At 37.6% G+C, this 20,705-nt stretch overlaps 2 protein-coding genes across 9 annotated transcripts in view; both read left to right on the top strand.

Moving 5' to 3' along the window:
- The window catches only part of RSBN1 (round spermatid basic protein 1), a 38,385-nt gene extending 31,775 nt beyond the window's left edge, over positions 1–6,610 (top strand). Inside the window, exons 3-7 of the mRNA XM_088154401.1 lie at positions 1,348–1,485; positions 1,801–1,943; positions 3,275–3,442; positions 5,144–5,252; positions 6,221–6,610. Of these exons, the coding sequence (XP_088010527.1) occupies positions 1,348–1,485; positions 1,801–1,943; positions 3,275–3,442; positions 5,144–5,252; positions 6,221–6,565 (903 nt within the window). The 3' untranslated portion in view covers positions 6,566–6,610. The remainder of the gene's footprint in view (positions 1–1,347; positions 1,486–1,800; positions 1,944–3,274; positions 3,443–5,143; positions 5,253–6,220) is intronic.
- A 5,897-nt stretch (positions 6,611–12,507) lies between these two features.
- The window catches only part of PHTF1 (putative homeodomain transcription factor 1), a 31,076-nt gene continuing 22,878 nt past the window's right edge, over positions 12,508–20,705 (top strand). Inside the window, exons 1-4 of one of the 8 annotated variants that reach the window (XM_088154400.1) lie at positions 12,508–14,365; positions 14,812–15,149; positions 17,802–17,834; positions 18,772–20,405. In XM_088154400.1, the coding sequence (XP_088010526.1) occupies positions 20,361–20,405 (45 nt within the window). In that variant the 5' untranslated portion in view covers positions 12,508–14,365; positions 14,812–15,149; positions 17,802–17,834; positions 18,772–20,360. Of the gene's footprint in view, positions 14,366–14,811; positions 20,406–20,705 lie in introns of all 8 variants that reach the window. The other 7 variants (XM_025175182.2, XM_025175180.2, XM_025175184.2 and 4 more) reach the window with 7 other exon arrangements.

Genomic DNA, 20,705 nt, shown 5'->3' with positions numbered 1-20,705 from the left:
GGTTGACTTAGGAAGTTGGGAGTGGGCAGCACAGTTCTGTGCTGGTTCTCTTCCTTCCTCCAAGGACAATCCCAATTGGTGTTGATTGGGAGCAAGAGATCCAGCCCACAGCCCCTCCATTGTGGGGTGCTGCAGGGTTTGGTACTCTTCTGCTCCTTTTTAACATCTACATGAAACCACAGGGTGAGAGCATCCACCACCATGGGCTGAGGTATCATCAATATGCAGATGATACCCAGTTATACTTCTCCATCCCAGGTGACTTGAGTAATGCCGTGACCACCTTTCGCAGTGCCTAGAGGCTGTGGGTGTCTGGATGGGGAACAACAGGCTTCGACTGAACCCTGGTAAGACAGAGTGGCTGTGGATTGGAGGCTTTGGACGGGATCGCACTGCCCCAAACAGACCTGGTGTGTAACCTGGGGGTCCTCCTGGACTCGCGACTACTGCTCGAAGACCAGGTGGCAGTTGTGGCCAGGAGGGCCTTTGCCCGTCTTTGGGTGGTGAGCCAGTTACACCCCTTCTTGGATCAGGAGGCTCTCCGGTCAGACACTCATGTCCTAGTCATCTCTCGGTTAGACTGTTGCAATGCGCTGTACATGGGGCTACCCTTGAAAAGTATCCAAAGGTTCAAAATGCAGCTGCGCAGATGATATTAGGTGCTCCTAGGATGGCACATGTAACATCTTTGCTGCGGGAGCTGCATTGGGTGCCTGTTTGCTTCCAGGTCCAATTCAAGGTGTTGGTTATTACCTTTAAAGCCCTACATGGCATGGGTCCAGGTTACCTTAGGGACTGTCTCATCCTCATTACATCAACCCATCCCACCTGATCAGGCAGGGGGGGCATGTTGCGGATCCCATCAGCAAGGGAATGTTGGCTGATGGGGCCCAGGAAGAGAGCCTTCTCTGCCGTTGCCCCCACACTTTGCATATTCTCCCCCCCCCCCCAGAGGTGCAGCAGGCCCCTACCCTCCTGGCTTTCTGAAAAGATTTAAAGACCTGGCTGTGTCAGTGTACATGGGGTGATATGGGCTCTACCCACCCCTGGGGGTGGCTAGCTCCCTGATGATGCTCCCTGGAATTATTTGCCAATTTTCTGTCTCCTTGGAATTTATTTTTAGGATTGTTTTTATTTTGTATTTTAATGAATTTTTATCTTGTTGTAAACTGCCCAGAGTTGTTTTACGAGATGGGCAGTGACAAATTTGATGAATGAATGAATGAATGAATGAATGAATGAATGAATGAATGAGATCAGTGCCAGTATTCTTGATTTCACAGGAAATTTTTAAATCACTTTAATGCTGTGAGATAAAATAAATACTTTTATTTTTTTCTCTATCAGGTCAGTCGAACATACTGCTGTGGAACTTACAGAGCAGGTCCGATGAGGCAGATTAGTCTTGTTGGAGCAGTGGATGAAGAAGTTGGAGATTATTTCCCAGAATTTCTTGATATGTTAGAAGAATCTCCATTTCTTAGAGTAAGTACTAAAGTTTTGCTTCTTCTTTTGCTGACTTAACTTTTAACTAATGTTAGCACTGATAGTTGAAGAGTAATAGAATGAAAAGTGATGATAAAGCATTATTAAACAGTAACAGAATAGTTAAATAGGAAAGCAAAATTGTGATTTTGTCTAATTTTACTGCATGACTGAATGAAGTAAATTATACTGAAAACATAAAAAACTAGTGATGTGTACAAAAACTTTTTAATAAAGAAATTGCTCCTTAAAGAAATTGTCAGAAGCACTTCATGTTGCTGGCTGATTAGTTTAGTTTTCTTTTGTGATACACAGATGACTTTGCCTTGGGGTACTCTTTCGAGTCTCAGACTTCAGTGTAGGTCACAAAGTGATGATGGGCCCATTATGTGGGTAAGACCTGGAGAACAGATGATCCCAACAGCTGATATGCCAAAGTCACCATTCAAAAGGCGCAGGTAATCTTTATAGCTTGGAGGGAATTTGTACCTCTGATTTTTAACTTAGCTGATTTCATCATCAAAATTGGCTCCATTTATTCTGACAACTTTCTAAAACTTAGTTTATATATATATTAATATGTAATAGTAAACTTTCCTTCCAATATAGCTTAAGTCCTGGTAATTTTATTGTCACGTGCATATTTTTTCTAATGCGGCCATTACCTTCCCCTCTATCAGTGTCATACATTGCATTATAAACTCCGGGATTTATGTTGTATGTTTGGGAATACAATAGATATTGATGGAATGTTTACTTAAATTAAAACAAGAGCTTCTAGTTTTATGCATCCTAATATAAACTTAATTATCTTGATTTCTGATGTAATTCCATTCTTTGTTGTAGAACAGGATAGATATAGTATCATCCAGGTTAACTTATTTTAACCATGATATTAGCATAGATAATTCAGACTGATACAAGAAACAAGGTATTCATTCTATATAGTTCTAGTGTAATGTTCTGCTGAACTGAGCGCACTGGAAGATGGCTTAATGCCATCTTTATCCACTGTTTTGCCAGCTGAAACAATATGTATTTTGGAGGTTAGTTTCCTACTAAGATATGTTGTATTGGAATATAGGTGCTTTGGATGGTTTGAACTGCTGTTCTAGTATTATGTATTCCTTAATACAGGTACTATCAATCAGCTACTCTCATATTATTTCTGTAGATGGTAAAACATTAAAATGATATTGAACATTATGAAATTATTAGTGTTGCAACAGCAAGATAATGAAGACTTTCTGTGTCATAGCTGCACATTGTTTTATTATTTGTTAGTTTGATATCCTGTCTTTACTTCAGGAGCCCAAGGCAGTGTACATAGTACTCTAATGTGTGGTTCTCCTGGTGCCTTTGAACTTTCAATGTGCATCAGTCCCGGTGAAGGTCCTGGAGGGCCGCACACTGCCAACTTTTAAGTTCATTGAATTTCTGCAATGTAAGCATTTGTTGTCTGTGTATTATATCAAAGCTGTGAAAAAGTTAAAGTTATCTGTAGCACTTATCTTTCAAAAGACCTACTGATAGAGCACAAAATAACCTGGTATAAAAGTAGCCTCTTGGATTTCACTGCTATGCTTTGCATCCTTTACGGTTTCCATTTTAATGTATATTGCATTTGGTGAAACTAGAGTTAAATCCCCAAATATCAAAGTAGTGCCTATATAGTGATGTGGCAAAAGTTAGGGTACCTGATTTTCCATTTTTATGTCATTAGTTTTTTTCTTTGTATATTTACTTCATAATTTTAATAATGTCTTCCTCTCTTCATTCCACTTCATAGATCTATGAATGAAATAAAAAACCTCCAGTATCTACCTCGGACCAGTGAACCCCGTGAAGTTCTCTTTGAAGACAGAACAAGAGCACATGCTGATCATGTTGGGCAAGGGTTTGATTGGCAGAGTACAGCTGCTGTTGGAGTTTTAAAAGCTGTACAGTTTGGTGAATGGTAAGAGTGGGGTTTATAGCATTTTAAAAAAGAGATGGATTATTTTTTAGCAGAACTTATTTTATAAAATTAAGGCATTTTTGCTATAAATTCTTAAAATCCAAATTACTAGGAAAAACTAATATCTGAAAACTCCCAGTGTGTTATTTTGATGCTTGTTGATGCAAAAGGAATTGCTTTCACTGTAGACCCTTTTGTAGATGGATATTTTGAGGTAACATATTTTGGGATGAACTCTTGGAACAGATTTGTGCATGAGATAAGGCGCATTTGAAAGTCTATTCTGTGGAAGCTGCAAAAATGCCTCAGTGAAATCCCTACAGAACAGGCTGTTGTTGCCTTTGTAAACTTGTAAGTCATCTTCTTCATCAAATTGGTAACTGGGAGTAAGAGTTGGACTAGTCAGTGGTTTGCTGTGACCAATTCACATTATTGTGTCACTTTCTCAGTACGTGGATCTGCCTTAAGTTAGGCTCCATTGTTGGGGCAAGTCCAAGAAATATAATCTTAGCAAACACTTTTCCTGTCTTTTGGGATTCTTTTTGGTTTCTGAGTCTTAAGGATGTAGACAATGTGTGTAAAGAGATGTAGACTACCATATTGACCCTTGACCTCTAGACTTATTAAATCACTTAAATGGTCCTATGATCAGTGTACCCTTGCTAATGAGATCCCACTACTTAAAGAGACAGATACAAGACCTTGATTGAAGAAACCTGTGTGACTCTGGGGAACTGTAAGCCAGTCTCAGACATTCTGTATTATAGAATTGGGTCTCTTGTATGACAGATTTTTCTAAGTGGGTAATACTGCCTTCCTTGAAAGATGTGGTGGTATGCTTCCTCTTGAAAAGGCCCTTCCTTGACCAGGCTGCCATATGTATAGATATCCAGTGCTAGATCTGCTGTTATCCAGTATCCAATCTTTCTTTTTCAGGACAGGTTGTAAAGAGAATGCTGAAGTTTCAACTGCAAAGTGCCCTAGAGGAAGTAGACTATTAGACTCTTTTTTAATTGGGGTTCAGACCTGGCATGGGACAGAAACTACATTCGTTTATCTGGTGGATGACCTGTATTGAGACCTGAATGGAGGGAGCATGGTTCTCCTGATATTTTTAGATCTCTCAATAGCATTTATCATTGTATTCTTCTGGGGAGCCTACAAGGATTGGAAATCAGTGGCATTGTATTATAGAGGTTCTGCTCCTTCCTGAGTAGACAGTTCCAGATTATAGTAGTGGAGGAGGAGAGGAGGAAGAGCACTAACACTCTGGAACAGCCTATCACTAGATCATGTCTTCTCTCCTAAGCTTCACGAAGGCTGTCAAAATGAAACTCTTCAGAAGATCTGATTATTGGGACACCTATACCATTAATAGTATTGTTGAAATCTGAGTGGTTTTGTATCATGTTATGGTGATTTGTGGTGATTATTTGGTTGCATGTCACCATGAGTCCTAATGGAGTATGGTAGCATAAAAAATACAGTAAGTAAATAAACTATCTTAGAAGCAGAAGGGAAAATAAACTGTATTTTATATGTACATGAGTTTACACGTCCCATGACATAAAGATAAAAAGGAAATACTTCCTAGAGGTTGACCACCAAAATGAGGGGTAAGGTACATTGTTGAATTTATGCAATTTTCAAAAAGTCTGACTTCTGTCTTCAAACATATTTTTATAATTTTAATTTCTCTAGGAGTGACCAGCCTCGTATAACCAAAGATGTTGTTTGTTTTCATGCTGAAGATTTCACCGATGTAGTTCAAAGACTTCAGTTGGATCTGCATGAACCTCCAGTATCACAGGTAGTCAGCACCTGCTTGTATCACACTGTACATGCCAAAATGCACGTATGCACAAAATGGCCAAGACAAAATCAGCCTCATTCAAAAATATATCTCATGATCTTTCCCCTTGAGCAGCATGATTGTAAATTATCCTTTTGTAGCTTGTTTTAAATTTGCAGTATTGTGCAAATCTAGCACAATGGCTTCTTCTAAAAAATATCTATGGGTTTCTTCTCTGGCTTCTTCCAGAGAGAAGCCAGCAGTTGTTTGTGGGTAAGTCAGGCTTTGTCTGGGCTTGTCAGGTAAACTTGTCCATTATTTTTCAGCAAAGATTCAGTTAGTATGTATGTATAGAGGCAGTATGTATAGAGGCAGGATTAGTATGTATATTTATACTAGTATACTAGTATACTATTAGTATAGTATGTATAGAGGCAGGATTTCTTAAGCTTAGTTCAAGCTTCTGAACATCTGTTAATTTCAGAAGGCATTTTGTATTGATATTTGCTGTTTTAAATTGTTGTACTGCTATGTTTTAAGACATTTTTATTCTATTTATTTGTGTGGTGTTGCTCTAAGCTGTTTTGAAAAGCAATATATAGGTAAATGTTGAACAGAATTTCTGGTTCCATAGATATTCATAGAGTTTCATTGTGACAAGAAAAGCCAAAGCACTGTCGTAATTGGCTCAACGTTGATTGGAGTTTTCGACAGTTCTTTACTTGGTCTAAGCCAGTATAAAATTTAGCTATGGTTGTTTGTTAACACTCCAACTTGTTTGATTGATTGGCTTAGAATGGGAATTTCATATACTTGATCCATTAGCATAGCAGTAGTTTCAGTTCAAGGCTATTGGAATATGTGACATTAAGATTTCATACTGACTTCATCAAAACAAATAATCTTTATGACTTATAATAATACACAGCACCAAAAATAGATTTTTTAAAAATCTTATTCATAGTTACCTCTTCTTTTCCCCTCAGTGTGTTCAATGGGTTGATGAAGCTAAGCTAAACCAAATGAGACGAGAAGGGATTCGCTATGCCAGAATCCAGCTATGTGACAATGACATCTACTTCATTCCTAGAAATGTCATTCATCAGTTCAAGACAGTGTCAGCTGTCTGCAGTTTAGCTTGGCATATAAGGCTCAAACAATACTATCCTGGGTCAGAGAATTCTCAGTGTATGGAAGACATTTCAAATATGGACAAGGTGAAACCGGAAGGTGAAGACCAATGTGTACTTATGAAAAAAGAGCCTGAAGAAGGAAGAGAAGTACAGACTGCAACAATAGCATCACCATCGCTGTTTTCATCTCTGTCGTGACTTGTCCTACAAGATTAGCTGGTTTGCCCCTTCCAGCTTTTAAAACTAGAATCAGATCAGCAACACAATCCACAGGATGATCGTATACTCTTTCTTGTCTGATATGTACATAATCATACATTTTTAAACAGCTTTTTAAAATTTTGATGTGAAGTTATAGTTTTATAACTGGGTTATGTTTTATTGGAGAAAACTTGCCTATAATTCTATAAAGAAAGGTGACATTCCAAAATGTCAAGCGTATCTTTTTTACACAGATTATGCAAAGTTAGAGTTGTATTTTATTCCCTTAGTACAGCATGTAGTAGTGGACTACAACTTTTCGCATTTCTTTTTTTAAGGGATGAGGTAATAATTCAACATCTCAATCGTTTTTCCTTCAGGAATATCAAGTATTTAACACTTGATAAGTCTGATAACTTTTCATCAATTTTATCTTTAGCTTTCAGCATAAAAGGGATGGTTTCTGTGGAAGATTCACAAAGTGACTCTCCCTCCCATTCAATTAATGGCTTGAATGAAAGAGAAAGCACAGCACTTTTAATGATCAATGACATTTGTGTGTGAGAGAGAGTTTGAAAGCCTGGAGGAAGCTCAAGTTACCAGCAGTGTATATTAATCCTTAATTGCTTAACAAGACATTCAGTAAGAAGTTGATGTATGAGATTAGTTGCAGAGTGTATGATCTTGTTGAAATGAAATAACTGACACAACTCTTTCCTGGTCCTCTGCTTTTAATGTTTATTGGAATATTGTTTTTTAATATCTTTCCAAACTGCATAACTTAATACACTAGTGTCTAATGAAAGTAATTGTTAGCAGTCTCTTTGAGGAAACTGCTATCTTTGAGCACTTTAAGGCTTTACAATATTTAAACCAACTTGGTGGCTTGTTTAATTCACAGTAGGCATCTTAGATGGAAACCATCAACTCCTTTGCATTGAGGCACTTAATCTAATAGGGCAGGCCTATATCTCCTTTATTCTTTGAATTTATATATTACTGATTCACAATAAAATATCACATAATCAAATATGGATTGCTACTTTCACAAGTAATTCTTGGATACCTTAATGCTATATTGGAAGATTAAACAGCACATGTTAGTATGTTCAGTATAATTGGCTGATATTATTTAGCATTCTTTCAATATTTCCCAGTATTAAGTAGATTCAGCGTTTACTCACTGTATACAGAACAATGTTTGTTTTTGGTAGTAAGATGAAATTGGCCCCTCATGTGTAGGTTCTGAACTTTATCACAATTTAATCAAATTTATTTGTATTTTTTAAATCTCTTTTTTTGATGTAGGAGAGAGAATGGGAGCACTACACCAATGCAAGTCAAGAAAGCTGTGGGAAAAATGCAAATATTAGTATGTTTATAATAGCAATTATTTTGTGCAATATTGTTTTGTGTAGATTATATGCATATTAGCACCTCAGTATAGAGGACACAGTTTTAAACAAATAGCAAAATTAATCAGAAAACTTTGCAGTATTTAGATAGAACTTGTATTACTCCTGATATATACATGTTTATGTATTAACTTTGGTGCAGTCCTAAAGACAAGTAGAAAAATTTTCAACAAATTGAATTTCCAGAATGAAGTGGTGGGGACTTTCTAAGTAATCTGTGTAAATAAGGTGTTAGGATGAAACCTTTTTACAAAAGGTAATGAGTTCTTATGCAGGAGTGTAGCTTTTAATCTTAATGAAAAATTCTAGATTGACCAATACTGGTTCAGAAAACCTCTGTGTACTCTGGCTTTTTACACTTTTTTTACAGTTGTCCAGAAGAATTTTCAAAAGCTTTAACTGGCTGTCCTAAGTAAAATTCTTCATAGACATATGGGGTTCAGTACTTCATTTATGTTTGACCAACTCCATCATGTTTTTTTGCATTACTCTTCCACTAATTTTCCTAGTCTTCCAAGCATCAATTTCCCTCCATTAAAGTTATATAAATGACCATGACAACAAATACAACTCAAGACTTGTCTCTTGGATATTTCAACGGCATTGAGTTGTGAGGCAGCACTGTGTATAGCTCAGGAGTTGGGATTAAAAGAATAATTGAATGAAAAATTGTTTATTACTTCACTTACCCTGTTTTGAAATATACACTAGAAAATTTAGTGTATCAAATTCTACAATCTAATAACGGATATTAGAAAAAGATATAGAATAAGATGAAAATAGTTGGGATACAAATGTGCTCCTTTGAGAGCAGATGAGGATTTCTATTGGCAGGGGGAACCAGGGTCCACAGAATCCCAACCATCCAGAGCAGTTCTTCACTAGGGGAGGGGAAGAAAAGAATTGGCAAAAATTACTAATCCACCCATTTTTTAAAAGGTGAACTCCATTGTGCACAGTTCTGGATCCAGTTCAATAACTGTAATGTTTTTTTGTATGCATTAAATTACAGCAATAGGCCTACAGAAGAGGAGAAGCTTTTTTATTTTATTTTATTGAGATACAACGTACTAAAAGTGTATGAAGTAAACGTTCATGACCTTTGCCATTCATAAAATATTAAGAAGATTAAGTAAATGATCCTGAAGCAGTGTCTCATGCTTTTCCAACTCAAGAGCTTCGTGTCAAAATTGCACTGTATTATATATAAATGCATTCATTACCTTACATTTCAAACATTTAAAGAGACTTCAGATATCTTTTCTGTTCACTTATCTTAATTTCATATTACATATAATCTTTTATACAATTACTTTGGTAACATCTTTACAATAGTTAAAAAGTATGGATTGTCACTATTACTGCATTCCCTAGCAAATACCAAAGAGCTCTGTGCATGAATTTTGGTGCGTCCGCCAGGACTCTGTTTCTCTTTTTGCCTGTAGCCCGCTTCATACTGCTAGACTGTATTTCATATAAATCCTTAAGATTCAGGATTAGCTTTTTCAGGAGTAGGAGGAGGGCTCAGTCAGTTTACTCAGAAAGCCTCAGTGCATGCATCTCACTCTGGCTCAATGGTTAGGCCTCTTATTATAGGAGGAGTAGTACAACTAATGTACTAATACATGTGTGTGCTAGAGTAATAAAGACCAATACAAATACCTGAGTGAAAAATAATCATAATGGACCTGAAAAAGTAAGTGGCAGAATGGTTTGTCTTAATGACTTTGTTTGGGAACATATAATCTTTGCTCTTGGAGTAGAAAAGAAATGAAAATTAATATCTCAGGAAGATGTTGGGAGTGACTTGTGCTGATGTGATGATTTCAGAAAATGATTATCTTGCCAGCATAATTGATACTTTAATGCCTAGTTGTTTTGCAAAGAGATTTCACTTAAACCTGACAGGAAATCTTATTTTATAAATTGCAAAGTATATGGATATTATATAGTTACAAAATCAAATGAAGTTTAAAGGCAGAAAAATCTTTACATTTATTTTATTATAAGTAGCAGACAATTTGGGGAGACATTCATTTCCAATCTATATAATTGTTGAATACTAGTTAAGCATTTATTATATTCTATCTTTTAAATGCCATTAGCAGATCCATAAATGTGGTTCTTATTTAAAGATCCTGAGCAGCTCTAAGTTGAAAACTGGGAAATTTCCTTTATTTTACTAAAAATCTATTTCTTTTTAAAGACCAATGAAAAAGAATATGTATTCAAGAAAAGTTGTATTGACTGACTCATTTAGCAAATCAATAAAAGTAAAATTAAGATTTAAGTGAACTAAATATTTCACATTCCCCCTCACATATTTCTGAACATAAGTAATGTGTAAATAATTGATATGTTCTCTTCCATGAAGATGGAACATATGGAGGTTTCATGTGAGATTAAAGAATACTTGCATTAATCATACAGGTTTTACCATACAATAAAAGGGCTCATTAGTAGTTTTCCTTTTTGTGAGGGCATAGCTGTTTGTCCTGAGACAAGAAAGTTTATAGTCAGAGCCCCAATATGCATATAATTTGTTTTTTCTCATGCTGCCATTCATATGCTTGAATTTATTCTGGGTGGTAAGCTATCTTCACTTGTGGCACAATCCAACCAAAGTTAAGCACTTCTAAGTCCCATTTATTTTGAATGGGAGATAAGCAGGTGCTTAATTCTCCATTGAAATCAGTGGAACTTTAAATGTGTTTACTATTGGTGGGATAGCACTCTTATTTCCTTATAAATGCTATTTATAGCCATATTGGTTGTGTTTGAAGGTTGCTATGAATAAGGATATTTATCCTTCAGCTCCTAAAATTTTTGTAATGTGGATAAACTATATGCTGGTCCAATAAACAAATTTCCAATAATGTTATGGCCTTCCATTGATATACATGATATTTTTAGGACCCAACAGCACATGTAGTTGATAAGGGGCTTCTCTTAATCTAGCACTTTCAATTCTGTCTAAGCAAATACTTATCTTTACATGTTGTATAAAATAGATTTGTGTAGTGTTTTGTGATTAAATTCAGTTTTGATTGGCAGCTAAGATATTTTTCTGTGGTTTTAATAATCTAAGGTCTTTGCATATAAAGGATATGTACAATTGCCTGGAAGACTGTTTTTGTTTTTTGTTTTTTGCTTTGTGTGGCCTTAGTATATTTATTGACATTTTAGCAAGTGTTTTAAAGAAGTTTTTATAATAGTGTAAACTGATGGGAAAATTTTAAGCCTCTCTGTGAATAATCCTCTAACACAGTGCATTTCTTTTAGTAGGTGACTGTACAAGCGTATCACTGTTAAAGCTATTTCTTTGTTTAAAAAAAAGTACAATGGAATGCATAGATTTTTCCCCCTGTAAAGTATTTTTTTAATAAACAGAAGTCTGATTTGTGCTTAATGAAAATGACTGTTTGGTAGAACCCTGTGCTAGAGAATATTGGATACAGTAGAATAAATTGGGAAGGACACCTAGTAGCTTTTGAGTAGAAAAGTGGGATTAAGTTGAGATGTGAGATATTCAGATAAATAATATAAAGTAAAACAATGTAAATACTACTTCCGGGCAAAACCTCTCAATGTGGCTTTCAAAAAATAATTAGTTTCATGTATGCAGCAAGAATATTATGCTTTGGAATCATACAGTATAATCCATTATCAAGATTATACAGTACTTTAAGCCATCTACTTCTGATCTATTCTGCTGAGCTTTCTCATACAAGCTGTTTTTAACCCTTATGCCTGTTTCTTCTCTTTCTTTAGGTAGGCTGATGTCTCAGTAAAACTTTTTATTTTAATAATGGAGAGATTTTTAGAATTTGAACATACCCTTTTTAGTATGATCTAGACTGTCTTGACTTTTTCTTGCCCAAAGTCTTTTTTATATATGTATGGCCAGGGATATTTTAGCAGATCCTGAAGCTGGATTTAAGCATAACAGGGTATCCTATTTTCCCTATTAGCTAGCATTAGCAAAGGGAGGGTCTTGACTGGAGATATTTTTAGATATCCCTCCCTCCCTTCCTTGCATAAGTTGGCCAAATTTAACCCAACCTCTGTGTTCAATGTTACCATAGATTTGATATTTTTCAAAATTTCTAGAGAAAATAATCCTGAACAAAATATGTTGCCTTTCAAAAGTGCTTTAAACTGGACTGCTGTATCACAAGTTGCAAACGTCTGAGTGAAGCACAGACGAAGCAGATTATGTGAGAAGTGTTGTTCCCTTGATTTTTCGTCTTGGTTAAGTATAAAACAGCGTTTCTTAATCTTGCCAACTCCCAGGTATGCAAACCTCAATTCCCAGAATTCCCCAAGCAGCATAATCACTGCTGAGAATTCGGGGACTTGGGAGTCCACATACCCTGTACATGGAAGTTGCCCAAGTTGAGAAACACCAGTATAAAGTGTGATTTGTACTATCTGGAAGCATGGCAAGTTGGCAAAATGTCTGATGAAGCCACATTCTTTTCCACACTGCCTCATTATTTATTTAACAATAGGTAGACCTTCTCCCTCTCCTTAAATTGTTTCCTAGCACCCCTAAGGCTGAAAATCATATGCTGACAAGCTCAAACTGGATGACCTCTCTTCACCTGAGAGAGCAACCCACCTGCCCAAGTAACTGGACAAAAATAAAAAACAACATATTGTTTTGCTTCCTGCGTGCCAGTTTACCTGTGGTTACTATTTCTAAGAGACTCCGGGAGTCCCAGAGAATAGAACCTCAGTGGCCAGCTGCACATTAAGAGGTTGACGCTTAAAATAAAAGCTATTCTGGGGTAATAAGCTGATGTAAAAAGAGTTACTCCAAAATAGGCTTCTATAATAGATCTTGGCATGAAGGCACTTCATTTTGTTCTGTTTTCTGTACATGTCATGTGAGTACTGTTGAGGGGGGCAGGTTATAATGAGGAAGGAATCTTCTGGCAGTAGCTGGTGTTTAGAGATGCGCTGAGGAGAACAGAAAATGGAAAATAGCCTCAGAGCAGGCGTTGAGATAATACCCAGCAGGGGACAATATAATGAAAGTCTGTAATACAGCCATTGCAGGGAAGGGATGGCAGGCCACTGATTGAGATTCCTTTTTGACTGCAATTTTATTGTGGAAGTCAAGGGACAATGAAGGTGGCCCCTCCAATCTAACAGTCTGCTCTTCAATGTGAGGTAAACAGCTGGTAAATCATCTCTCCAGGATTTAATCCAGGATGAGACTGCTATGTGTATCATGAGACCTGAAATAAGAGGGAAGAATTTCTTTCCATCTCTACTTGTCACACTGTTCTGTGGGGAAGCAGGCTAGGATTAGTGGTAATGATCTGTAGGAAGCTCTGAAAGTCTGTAGTGCCTACAGCTGCATTTGTATGGCTGGGACAGTGTAGGAATACTATATACCCTACTACTTAGTCTCTTCCACCATTCACACTGAGATTTACCCATCCACAATACTGTGAACACCGTTCATTCAAATTGATACCATACCCTACACATGCAGCAAGGTAAATTATGGATTTGCTGCTTGGCATGGAGGTGGGGATTTGAAGGTACAAGGGATGTATGTCACTCAGTCCCTGAGTCAGTTTTACCTTGGTGACTGACAGAAATCTGCATGGATAAAGAAATTGCTAAAATGTCACCCAGGCATCTGTCAGTGAAAGTCCTGGTTGATTTATAGAACATGGAGGCAACCAGGGCAGTTGACACCATCAACTATGCCTAAGTGCTTTCTTCCTCTTGCAGAACTAAATCAACACCTTGGTTTCCTAGAGAGCTTGGAATAATGACACAGATATTGTCATCTGGAGCACAAGTGGAGGAACTCTTCAAATAGATCATTTCAAATAGGGGTGAGGTGCGTCTGTTCCTCTCTCATGCCAATAGAGGCAATGAAGAGTGTTTGCTTCTCTGCCTCCATTGCAACTGCACAGAACAGGCTGGAATGGTAATTCTCTAATGACATTTGAAGTGGGGACATAATAGTTGTTTGCTTGCAGTGAGTAATTCATTCTCAATCCAGCCTATCAGAGTTGTTGGGTGTGGAAAAAAATAGGCAGAAGCGGTATGCCTATCACCTTGAGCTCCCGAAGCAAACGTAGGATAGACGTCAAATACATATTTGTGGATGAAGCTAATCAGAACTGCCTTGAGTTTAGCTCCAGTAATGGGACTGGTCATTGGAATGTAACTTCAGCAACTACAGCTCCTGTGTTTGGTTTTGCTTTTTCCAGCTTCTAGGTTTTAAGGATGTGAACAGGATCTGGAACAGCAAAGGGCTACCACTTGTTTAATAGATCTTTGCCTCTCTTGATAAATAGGACTGATTCAGGGAGGTGCTCAATGCCTCCTTGCTCGGATATATTTTCCCTTCCCTAATGTAAGTAGTTGGAAGACCTTTATTGAAGAAACCCTCTGTTGATGCAGAAAATACAGCCTAAAATTGCACAATTTCAAACATTCGATTTTTGGGAAATATTACATAAAAAGATAGGAACCTTGTAGTTGTAGATCATATACCCAAAACTGTTAGCTTAATTGGTGTTTGAAGTGTTTCCTACGCCCGGACCCCCCTCGTTTCTTTGTATGGACTTACTACTTTTAACCTGAGAATGGTTTGCATGCTTAACCTTTGCATGGTTAACCCCACAAAATCATTTACCTGCATCTATACCTCTATCGACAAACAGTTCCCAAAACCTCATTTACTTTTTATTCATAAAGATTTTAGCCCGTCACATTACATTTTACTTTTTTAAGAACATACCCTTAATTCTAAACCAAATTCAAATTCCTGTTACATTTAAAAATGTTATTTTTTTTCAGGTATTCGTTAAATAAAACCCCGCGCCTTCCACCGAATTGTTACTGACTGACTGCAGCGTGACTCCTCGCCGCCCTCTCTATTCGGTACAAGCTGAACACAATCCGCCTCGCGACTCCGGAAGACTGCGCCGCGCTACGCGGTAGCTCGGACCTCCTTTCCTCTCACACGTCAAATTCGGCTCTTGATTGCTTTTGTCTACTTCCCGTAACCATTAAGAGCCGGAAAGGACGATCGGTGGATACGGCGCTTAATTGATGCTGCCTGACATCAGGATGGTCCAGGCAGATACGGACGCAAGCCCTTTTTCCAGTCGCTTCCTTGTGTTTCCATGGGAACAGTAAGAGAATGAATGGTAGCGCCCAAAGGCTGAGCTTTTGGAACGTTTGTGGATTAAATGTGGAAGGGCAGTTGAGGGGTCTGTGGCAAGAGGTGATGCAGGTAAAGGTTTAGGCGTGGAGGGGGTTGGGCATGGATGAAATAAGGGACATAAATAGCTTAGAATGGCAATGTTGAAAGGGAGGGTTTAAAGGCGTTGAGCCACTGGAGGAGGCTAAAGGGTGAGGAAGGGGGCTTAGGATTGTGAATAACTGAACAAGGAAGAGGGGTAGTTGGTTTATGGGGTCAATATGCCTCTCTCAGAACTTCAGAAGTGGCCCTAAGAAATGCTTGATGTGGCAAGCGAGCATATTGATGCTGTGAAGCAGCAAGCTGTATGGACCCACTACTGTTGAAAGAGATTTCATTAAATGGGCCACTGAATTGAAAATTGTGAATTAGTTTCCTGTGCACAAGACTCCCTTGAAGAAGGATGCATGAAAGATCATTCTGGATTTGCTTTGAGCTTTCCCTCAAACTTGGGAACTGCAAGTCATAGTGCAAACATGCAAGCTTACCCTGATTTACTTCATTTTGTACTTTAAACTTACATGCTCATCTTCAAATTGTTGAAAGAGATAGAATATTAAAAAACAAGCTTGATAACCTTCCTCAAAAATGCAGGTCTCCTTTCCCTAGGGCAAATGGAATCAGTGCTCAGAACCCATTTCCTTGTCTATGTGGTTTTGGCATCTTCACTGAGAGTGCTTTGATGTGTACTTTTGCTGTTTGTTCATTTGTGCTTGTTCTTGCCCTACAGCTAGGGACTGTCTTCCAAGTTACTAAATTCATGTAATACATTTATCACCATTTTATGATTGCCCTTCTTGGATGCATTTAGAAGAGTGATGGACATGATATATTTGCTCTGTTCCCTTCTACCCTTGCTTATCATACATGTGGATTCACTATGGCTACTACCCATGGGAATTATATCCCACTATATATCAAGCCAAATTGAAGTGGTTTGCTACCCATTTTCTTCTCTTTACAAAGATCACAAGAACACCTATGTTTTTACCATTTAAGTTAATATTTATATATTAAAATATTCTATGGCCCATGCACATGTTCTGTTAACGCCAGTTTCTCAGCATCTAGGATTAGAAGGAAAGGGTTTGTAGGTATACTTGCATACAGTTCAGGCTGCAAACTTTCTAAGACAAAGTGCAATAAATTTTACTTTTATCTGTACCAGAAATTCCTATGATTATTCTGCAAGCTAATCAGCCTATTAGAGTGCCAGCATCTCTGCATTTTGGTGATTACCAGCCTGATTGGCGTAAGATAAGATACTGATTTATGAAGTCCTTTGAACACATTTAAATATGACATAAAGGCTAATGTTATAGATTGTAAAACTTTCAGTGCAAAAGACCTGTCCAGTGATGTTATATTAATAAAAATATTATAGCAATAATTTGTAATTTATTGTTTGACCTGGCTTTTGCTTTTGGGGGCTCCACTGGTTAAAAACTGGATTTTATGGCCCACACATGCTTGGCATTTTTCCAAATTTCATCTCAGTTACCCTCCACGTCCTCCTCGGCTTAAAAAATGCTATGATTATAATTAGTCTGTTTGCATTGGAAAGTAGGAACAAAAGGTTTTTTCCAGAAGTTAACAAAATGTTATCCATATCTTTAGCAGCTATATAATCCTACCTTAAATTGTTACCCTCCTTCCCATCTTCTCTGCTGTGATATAGAGATAACAGAGTTGTCCCACCTTCAAGTCTGTTGAATAATTCAGATGTTTAAATTAAAATCCAGTTTTTCCACAATACATGTTCAAAGATCAGTACAATATAAAAACTAAAAAGGACACAGCAAAAAACATAATTAATGAAAGAGTAGGTAAATCAAGACAAGTGTATGAGGCTGGGCTGTAGAGACCTAGGTTGGTCATAACAGAGATTTTATTCATTCTCAGCCTACCTTACCTCTTAGAATTGTTGTGAGGTTAAAATACTCAATTGTTGAGAGAGCCATTATGTTTAAAGTTCATTGGAGGGAAGTGAGATTATGAAAATAAATTATAGCAAAATCAGATATCACACAAACAAACCATCAAATGAATGCTTTTCTTAACAATAACATGAGGTTGGTAAAGAGTTTTAATGTATTAGGAATACCAGTGACAAAAGTACATTCATAAAAATTAATAAATGGCCACAGTGTAAACAGTGTTCCTTCTAATTTCCATTTTCCACATAGTGGGGAAGGATTTTTGGTTCATTTTTTTCAAAGAAAATTTTTGCAAAGACCAACATCATGGGCAAGTCAAATCTTCTGAGTAGATATAATCATCAGCTTCCTCGTCTAATATAATAATTCAAGAATCCCATATATTGGACTGTTATCTACTCATAAGGGCAATATATATCCAGCTTCAAAACAGGTAGGGTTAAAGTCCAGAACGGTGGGATACTTTGGCTCCACTTTAAGTACTTCAAAAGAAAAAAAAGAAGCAAACTTGAGGCTATAAAACAAAGCCAGATCTTAGATAAAAATTATGTTTCACAAGTTGATTGCTTGGTGGAAGGGAGTGTTTGCTTTTTTTTTTTTTGTCCAAGTTTACTTAGCTGTGTTTACTTTTCCTTTTTTTTTGGCAGCATTCACAGCAAGGAAACAACACAGTTCAGCTGGTAAGGGACTTGAAATAAACACAAATAATTGAGTAATTGAACCCCACAAGCTTTTGGGGCTTTTTGTATCCTTTTAATTGCTAGGTTGTTGGCCAAGATTTATATTTAAAAAATAGTCTGATTGCTTTAAAACACTGTCCTGGCCCCTGCATTGCTGCTTTCTTCAAAGTTCAAGCAACTTTGATTTCAGATTCATAGTTCTCTACTCTGAGAGAGGGACCAAATAAATAAATAAAATGACTCAAGCAATTAGATGCATGGATTTTAAAAAAAGAAAACAGCAGAATTAGAGCAGGAATGAGGACTCTGGATTTGAAGAAGTTAAAGTACTGCTCACAGTATCCCTAATCATGGTTATTTTCGCTGGGAATGGAGTTCAACAATACTGGAGGAACTGAAGGTTCCCCCATCCCTATAATAGAGGCAAAAGGCAAGGCTTCTTTTTCTGAACTCTGCATTATGCTCTTGTACTTAAGTTCTGCATGGAACAAAGAAACTGATATGATGTAGTAGCCAGGTCTGACAGTAGAGGGACTACCCATGGTTTTTTTTTTTGTTTTTTTTTTTAAGGAGAACAATTAATAGTTCCTGGATGCCTTTAATCATTACTTGATTCCAAACTTTATAGTTGTGTCATGGTTGGTCCAAGGAAGCCTCTCATCAACAGATAACGGTCTTGGGTATAGATACTGCAGTAGTTAATTTTTTGGAGTCAGCGGGATCTGTTTCCCAGCCTGATTCAGAAAAACCTGTAACATAAATACCGTTCTATGTAGACAAACATGCTTGACCTACTTTTTTGACACAGTTTGCAAATGTGTGTGTGTGTGTTTTTTACTTTCTTGATCTTTCAGTAACATGCACTTGATTTGGGGCTAAATGCATGTTGCATTAGAAAAGTGTCTCATTTAAGCTTTTTTTTTTTAAACTTTCTTAGGTTTGGTGCTCAGACAACGCTGGACTCTCAGGCTAACTTTAATTTTCCGTTCTCTTTGTCAATTGCCACTTGCTACTGATGCTGTGTCCCTCTGTTCCAATGTTATGAATTACTGCTGCCCTTTAAATTCATAATACTGACACTCAACAACCCGTTAATTCCCAAGGCATGCATCACTGCAGCCTACAGCTTGGGCCTCCTTTTTACAGCTGCCTATATCTTAGTTTGCTGCTCAGCTGCTGGATTTGCCACATCCCTTCAGAACGGCAGTAAAGGATCAGTGGATGCAGCACTTGGCTAATGCTGTCTGCCACAACATGATGATCCAGGCAAAAGCAGTTGAGAGCCTTCTCTTCTGCTGCTTCCTTCTGTTTCCATGGTAACAGGAAGAGGCTCTGAAAGGTAGTGTCCTGGGGTTGCTCTTTTGGGGTGTTTGTTGGGGGAGTGAAGAGGGATCACTTAAGAGTCTGCGGCTGAGGCTAGGACCAGGAGGGAACTGGTGTAGATAAAGGTTGAGGCTTGGAGGGAATTGGACCCAGATGAAATGAGTGACCGAAAGGATGAAGCCGAGAAGGCCCTGGGTTCAGAATGGCAATGTTTGAAAGGGCTTGAGTCATTGGGCAAGGCTAGTGGGTAAGGAAGAGTGGTAGGGATTGAGGATAACTGAAGGAGGAAGTGGGGGGGGGGGTTGCACTGACTTACCAGGTAACTGGGCTCTCCTCCCCAGCCAGTGAGGGAAGTCTAAAGTCTGCTATGGAAGCAGCCATGTACTACTATTGGGGGGAAGGGGGCTGATTACTTCATGAAGCATGTCTGTTTCAATTGGGAAAAGTAATGTGTGGGCCATGGGCCACATGGAAACATCCAGACCTATTTTTACAGCCCTCAGAGCATTTTTCTCATTTGGGATTAAATAGAGGATCAAATGATTGTGTTAAGCCTTTGTGAGACTAAGGCACTCATTTTGCTCTTTAATCTCTCCAAATCCACAATAAAAAGGCTGAAAAGTTAGTTCTGTCCACTCTTGTGATGACATTATGGTACCAGCTACATATACTCCGCAGGGATTCCTAAACTTTTTGCCATCATGCCCCCCTTTAGTGTAATCTTAATGTACACACCTCCCATAAAAATCCATACACCGAAATGAACACAAACAATGAAAACAGTACATGAAACTTTGGGAAAGGTGGATTTATTGTAACAATGTAACTACTGTAAAGGTTCTTCAAACCTCCCCTGTACTCACTCTGCACCTCTCCAAGGGAGGTGCACCTCACAATTTGGGAAACCCTGCTCTTCAGGCTTTGGAGGCAAGAAAGAAAGAAATGAAAGGGTAGGTCTTGCTTGTAAAAACGTTTCCTACTTCTTTTCATTTTTCTATTAAAAATACCCAGAATGACTAATTTTGATACGATATATTTAAAAAAGATATGCATCTCTTACCGAATAGAAGAGGTAATAAATGAATTTGGGAATGTTGTCAGCTGACTATGGGTACATTTTTTGATATCTCTGTTTGATGTCTCTGTAATAAGTTCTCTTTACATTCGTACAGTTGATTTGGCAGTTGAAGTCTGAGATACCAGATGGCTTCGAATGATGAAGACGCCATTGCTTGGTACCAAAAGAAGGTCAGGTTTAGGCTTGTTTTTGAGCTTAATATATTTGCTCTGTAGTTAAGATTATATCATAGCTTTAAACAATGGTGGTTTTTTTAGAATTTGCACATTGTTTAAATACAGGGTACTTTCAAATGTTTGGGACTTCAGCTCTTTAACAGGATTATTGGAGCTATAGTCAAGATATCTGGAGTGATTCTTTTGCTTGGTTTCACACATGATTTAGGATTTCTTATTTTAGTTGCACCTACTATCAGATTAGTATACGTATTTTCTGTGCTTTGTTTTTACATTCAGTAAAGCAGTTGTACA

Source organism: Python bivittatus, unplaced genomic scaffold (genome assembly GCF_059951505.1).
Source record: "Python bivittatus isolate LINGU-HERP-01145 unplaced genomic scaffold, Pbiv_v1 ctg000700_np1212, whole genome shotgun sequence".
In the NCBI taxonomy this organism is placed as follows: domain Eukaryota; kingdom Metazoa; phylum Chordata; class Lepidosauria; order Squamata; family Pythonidae; genus Python; species Python bivittatus.
Note: the sequence above shows the minus strand (reverse complement) of the source record. Positions and strands in the feature narration are given on the sequence as shown.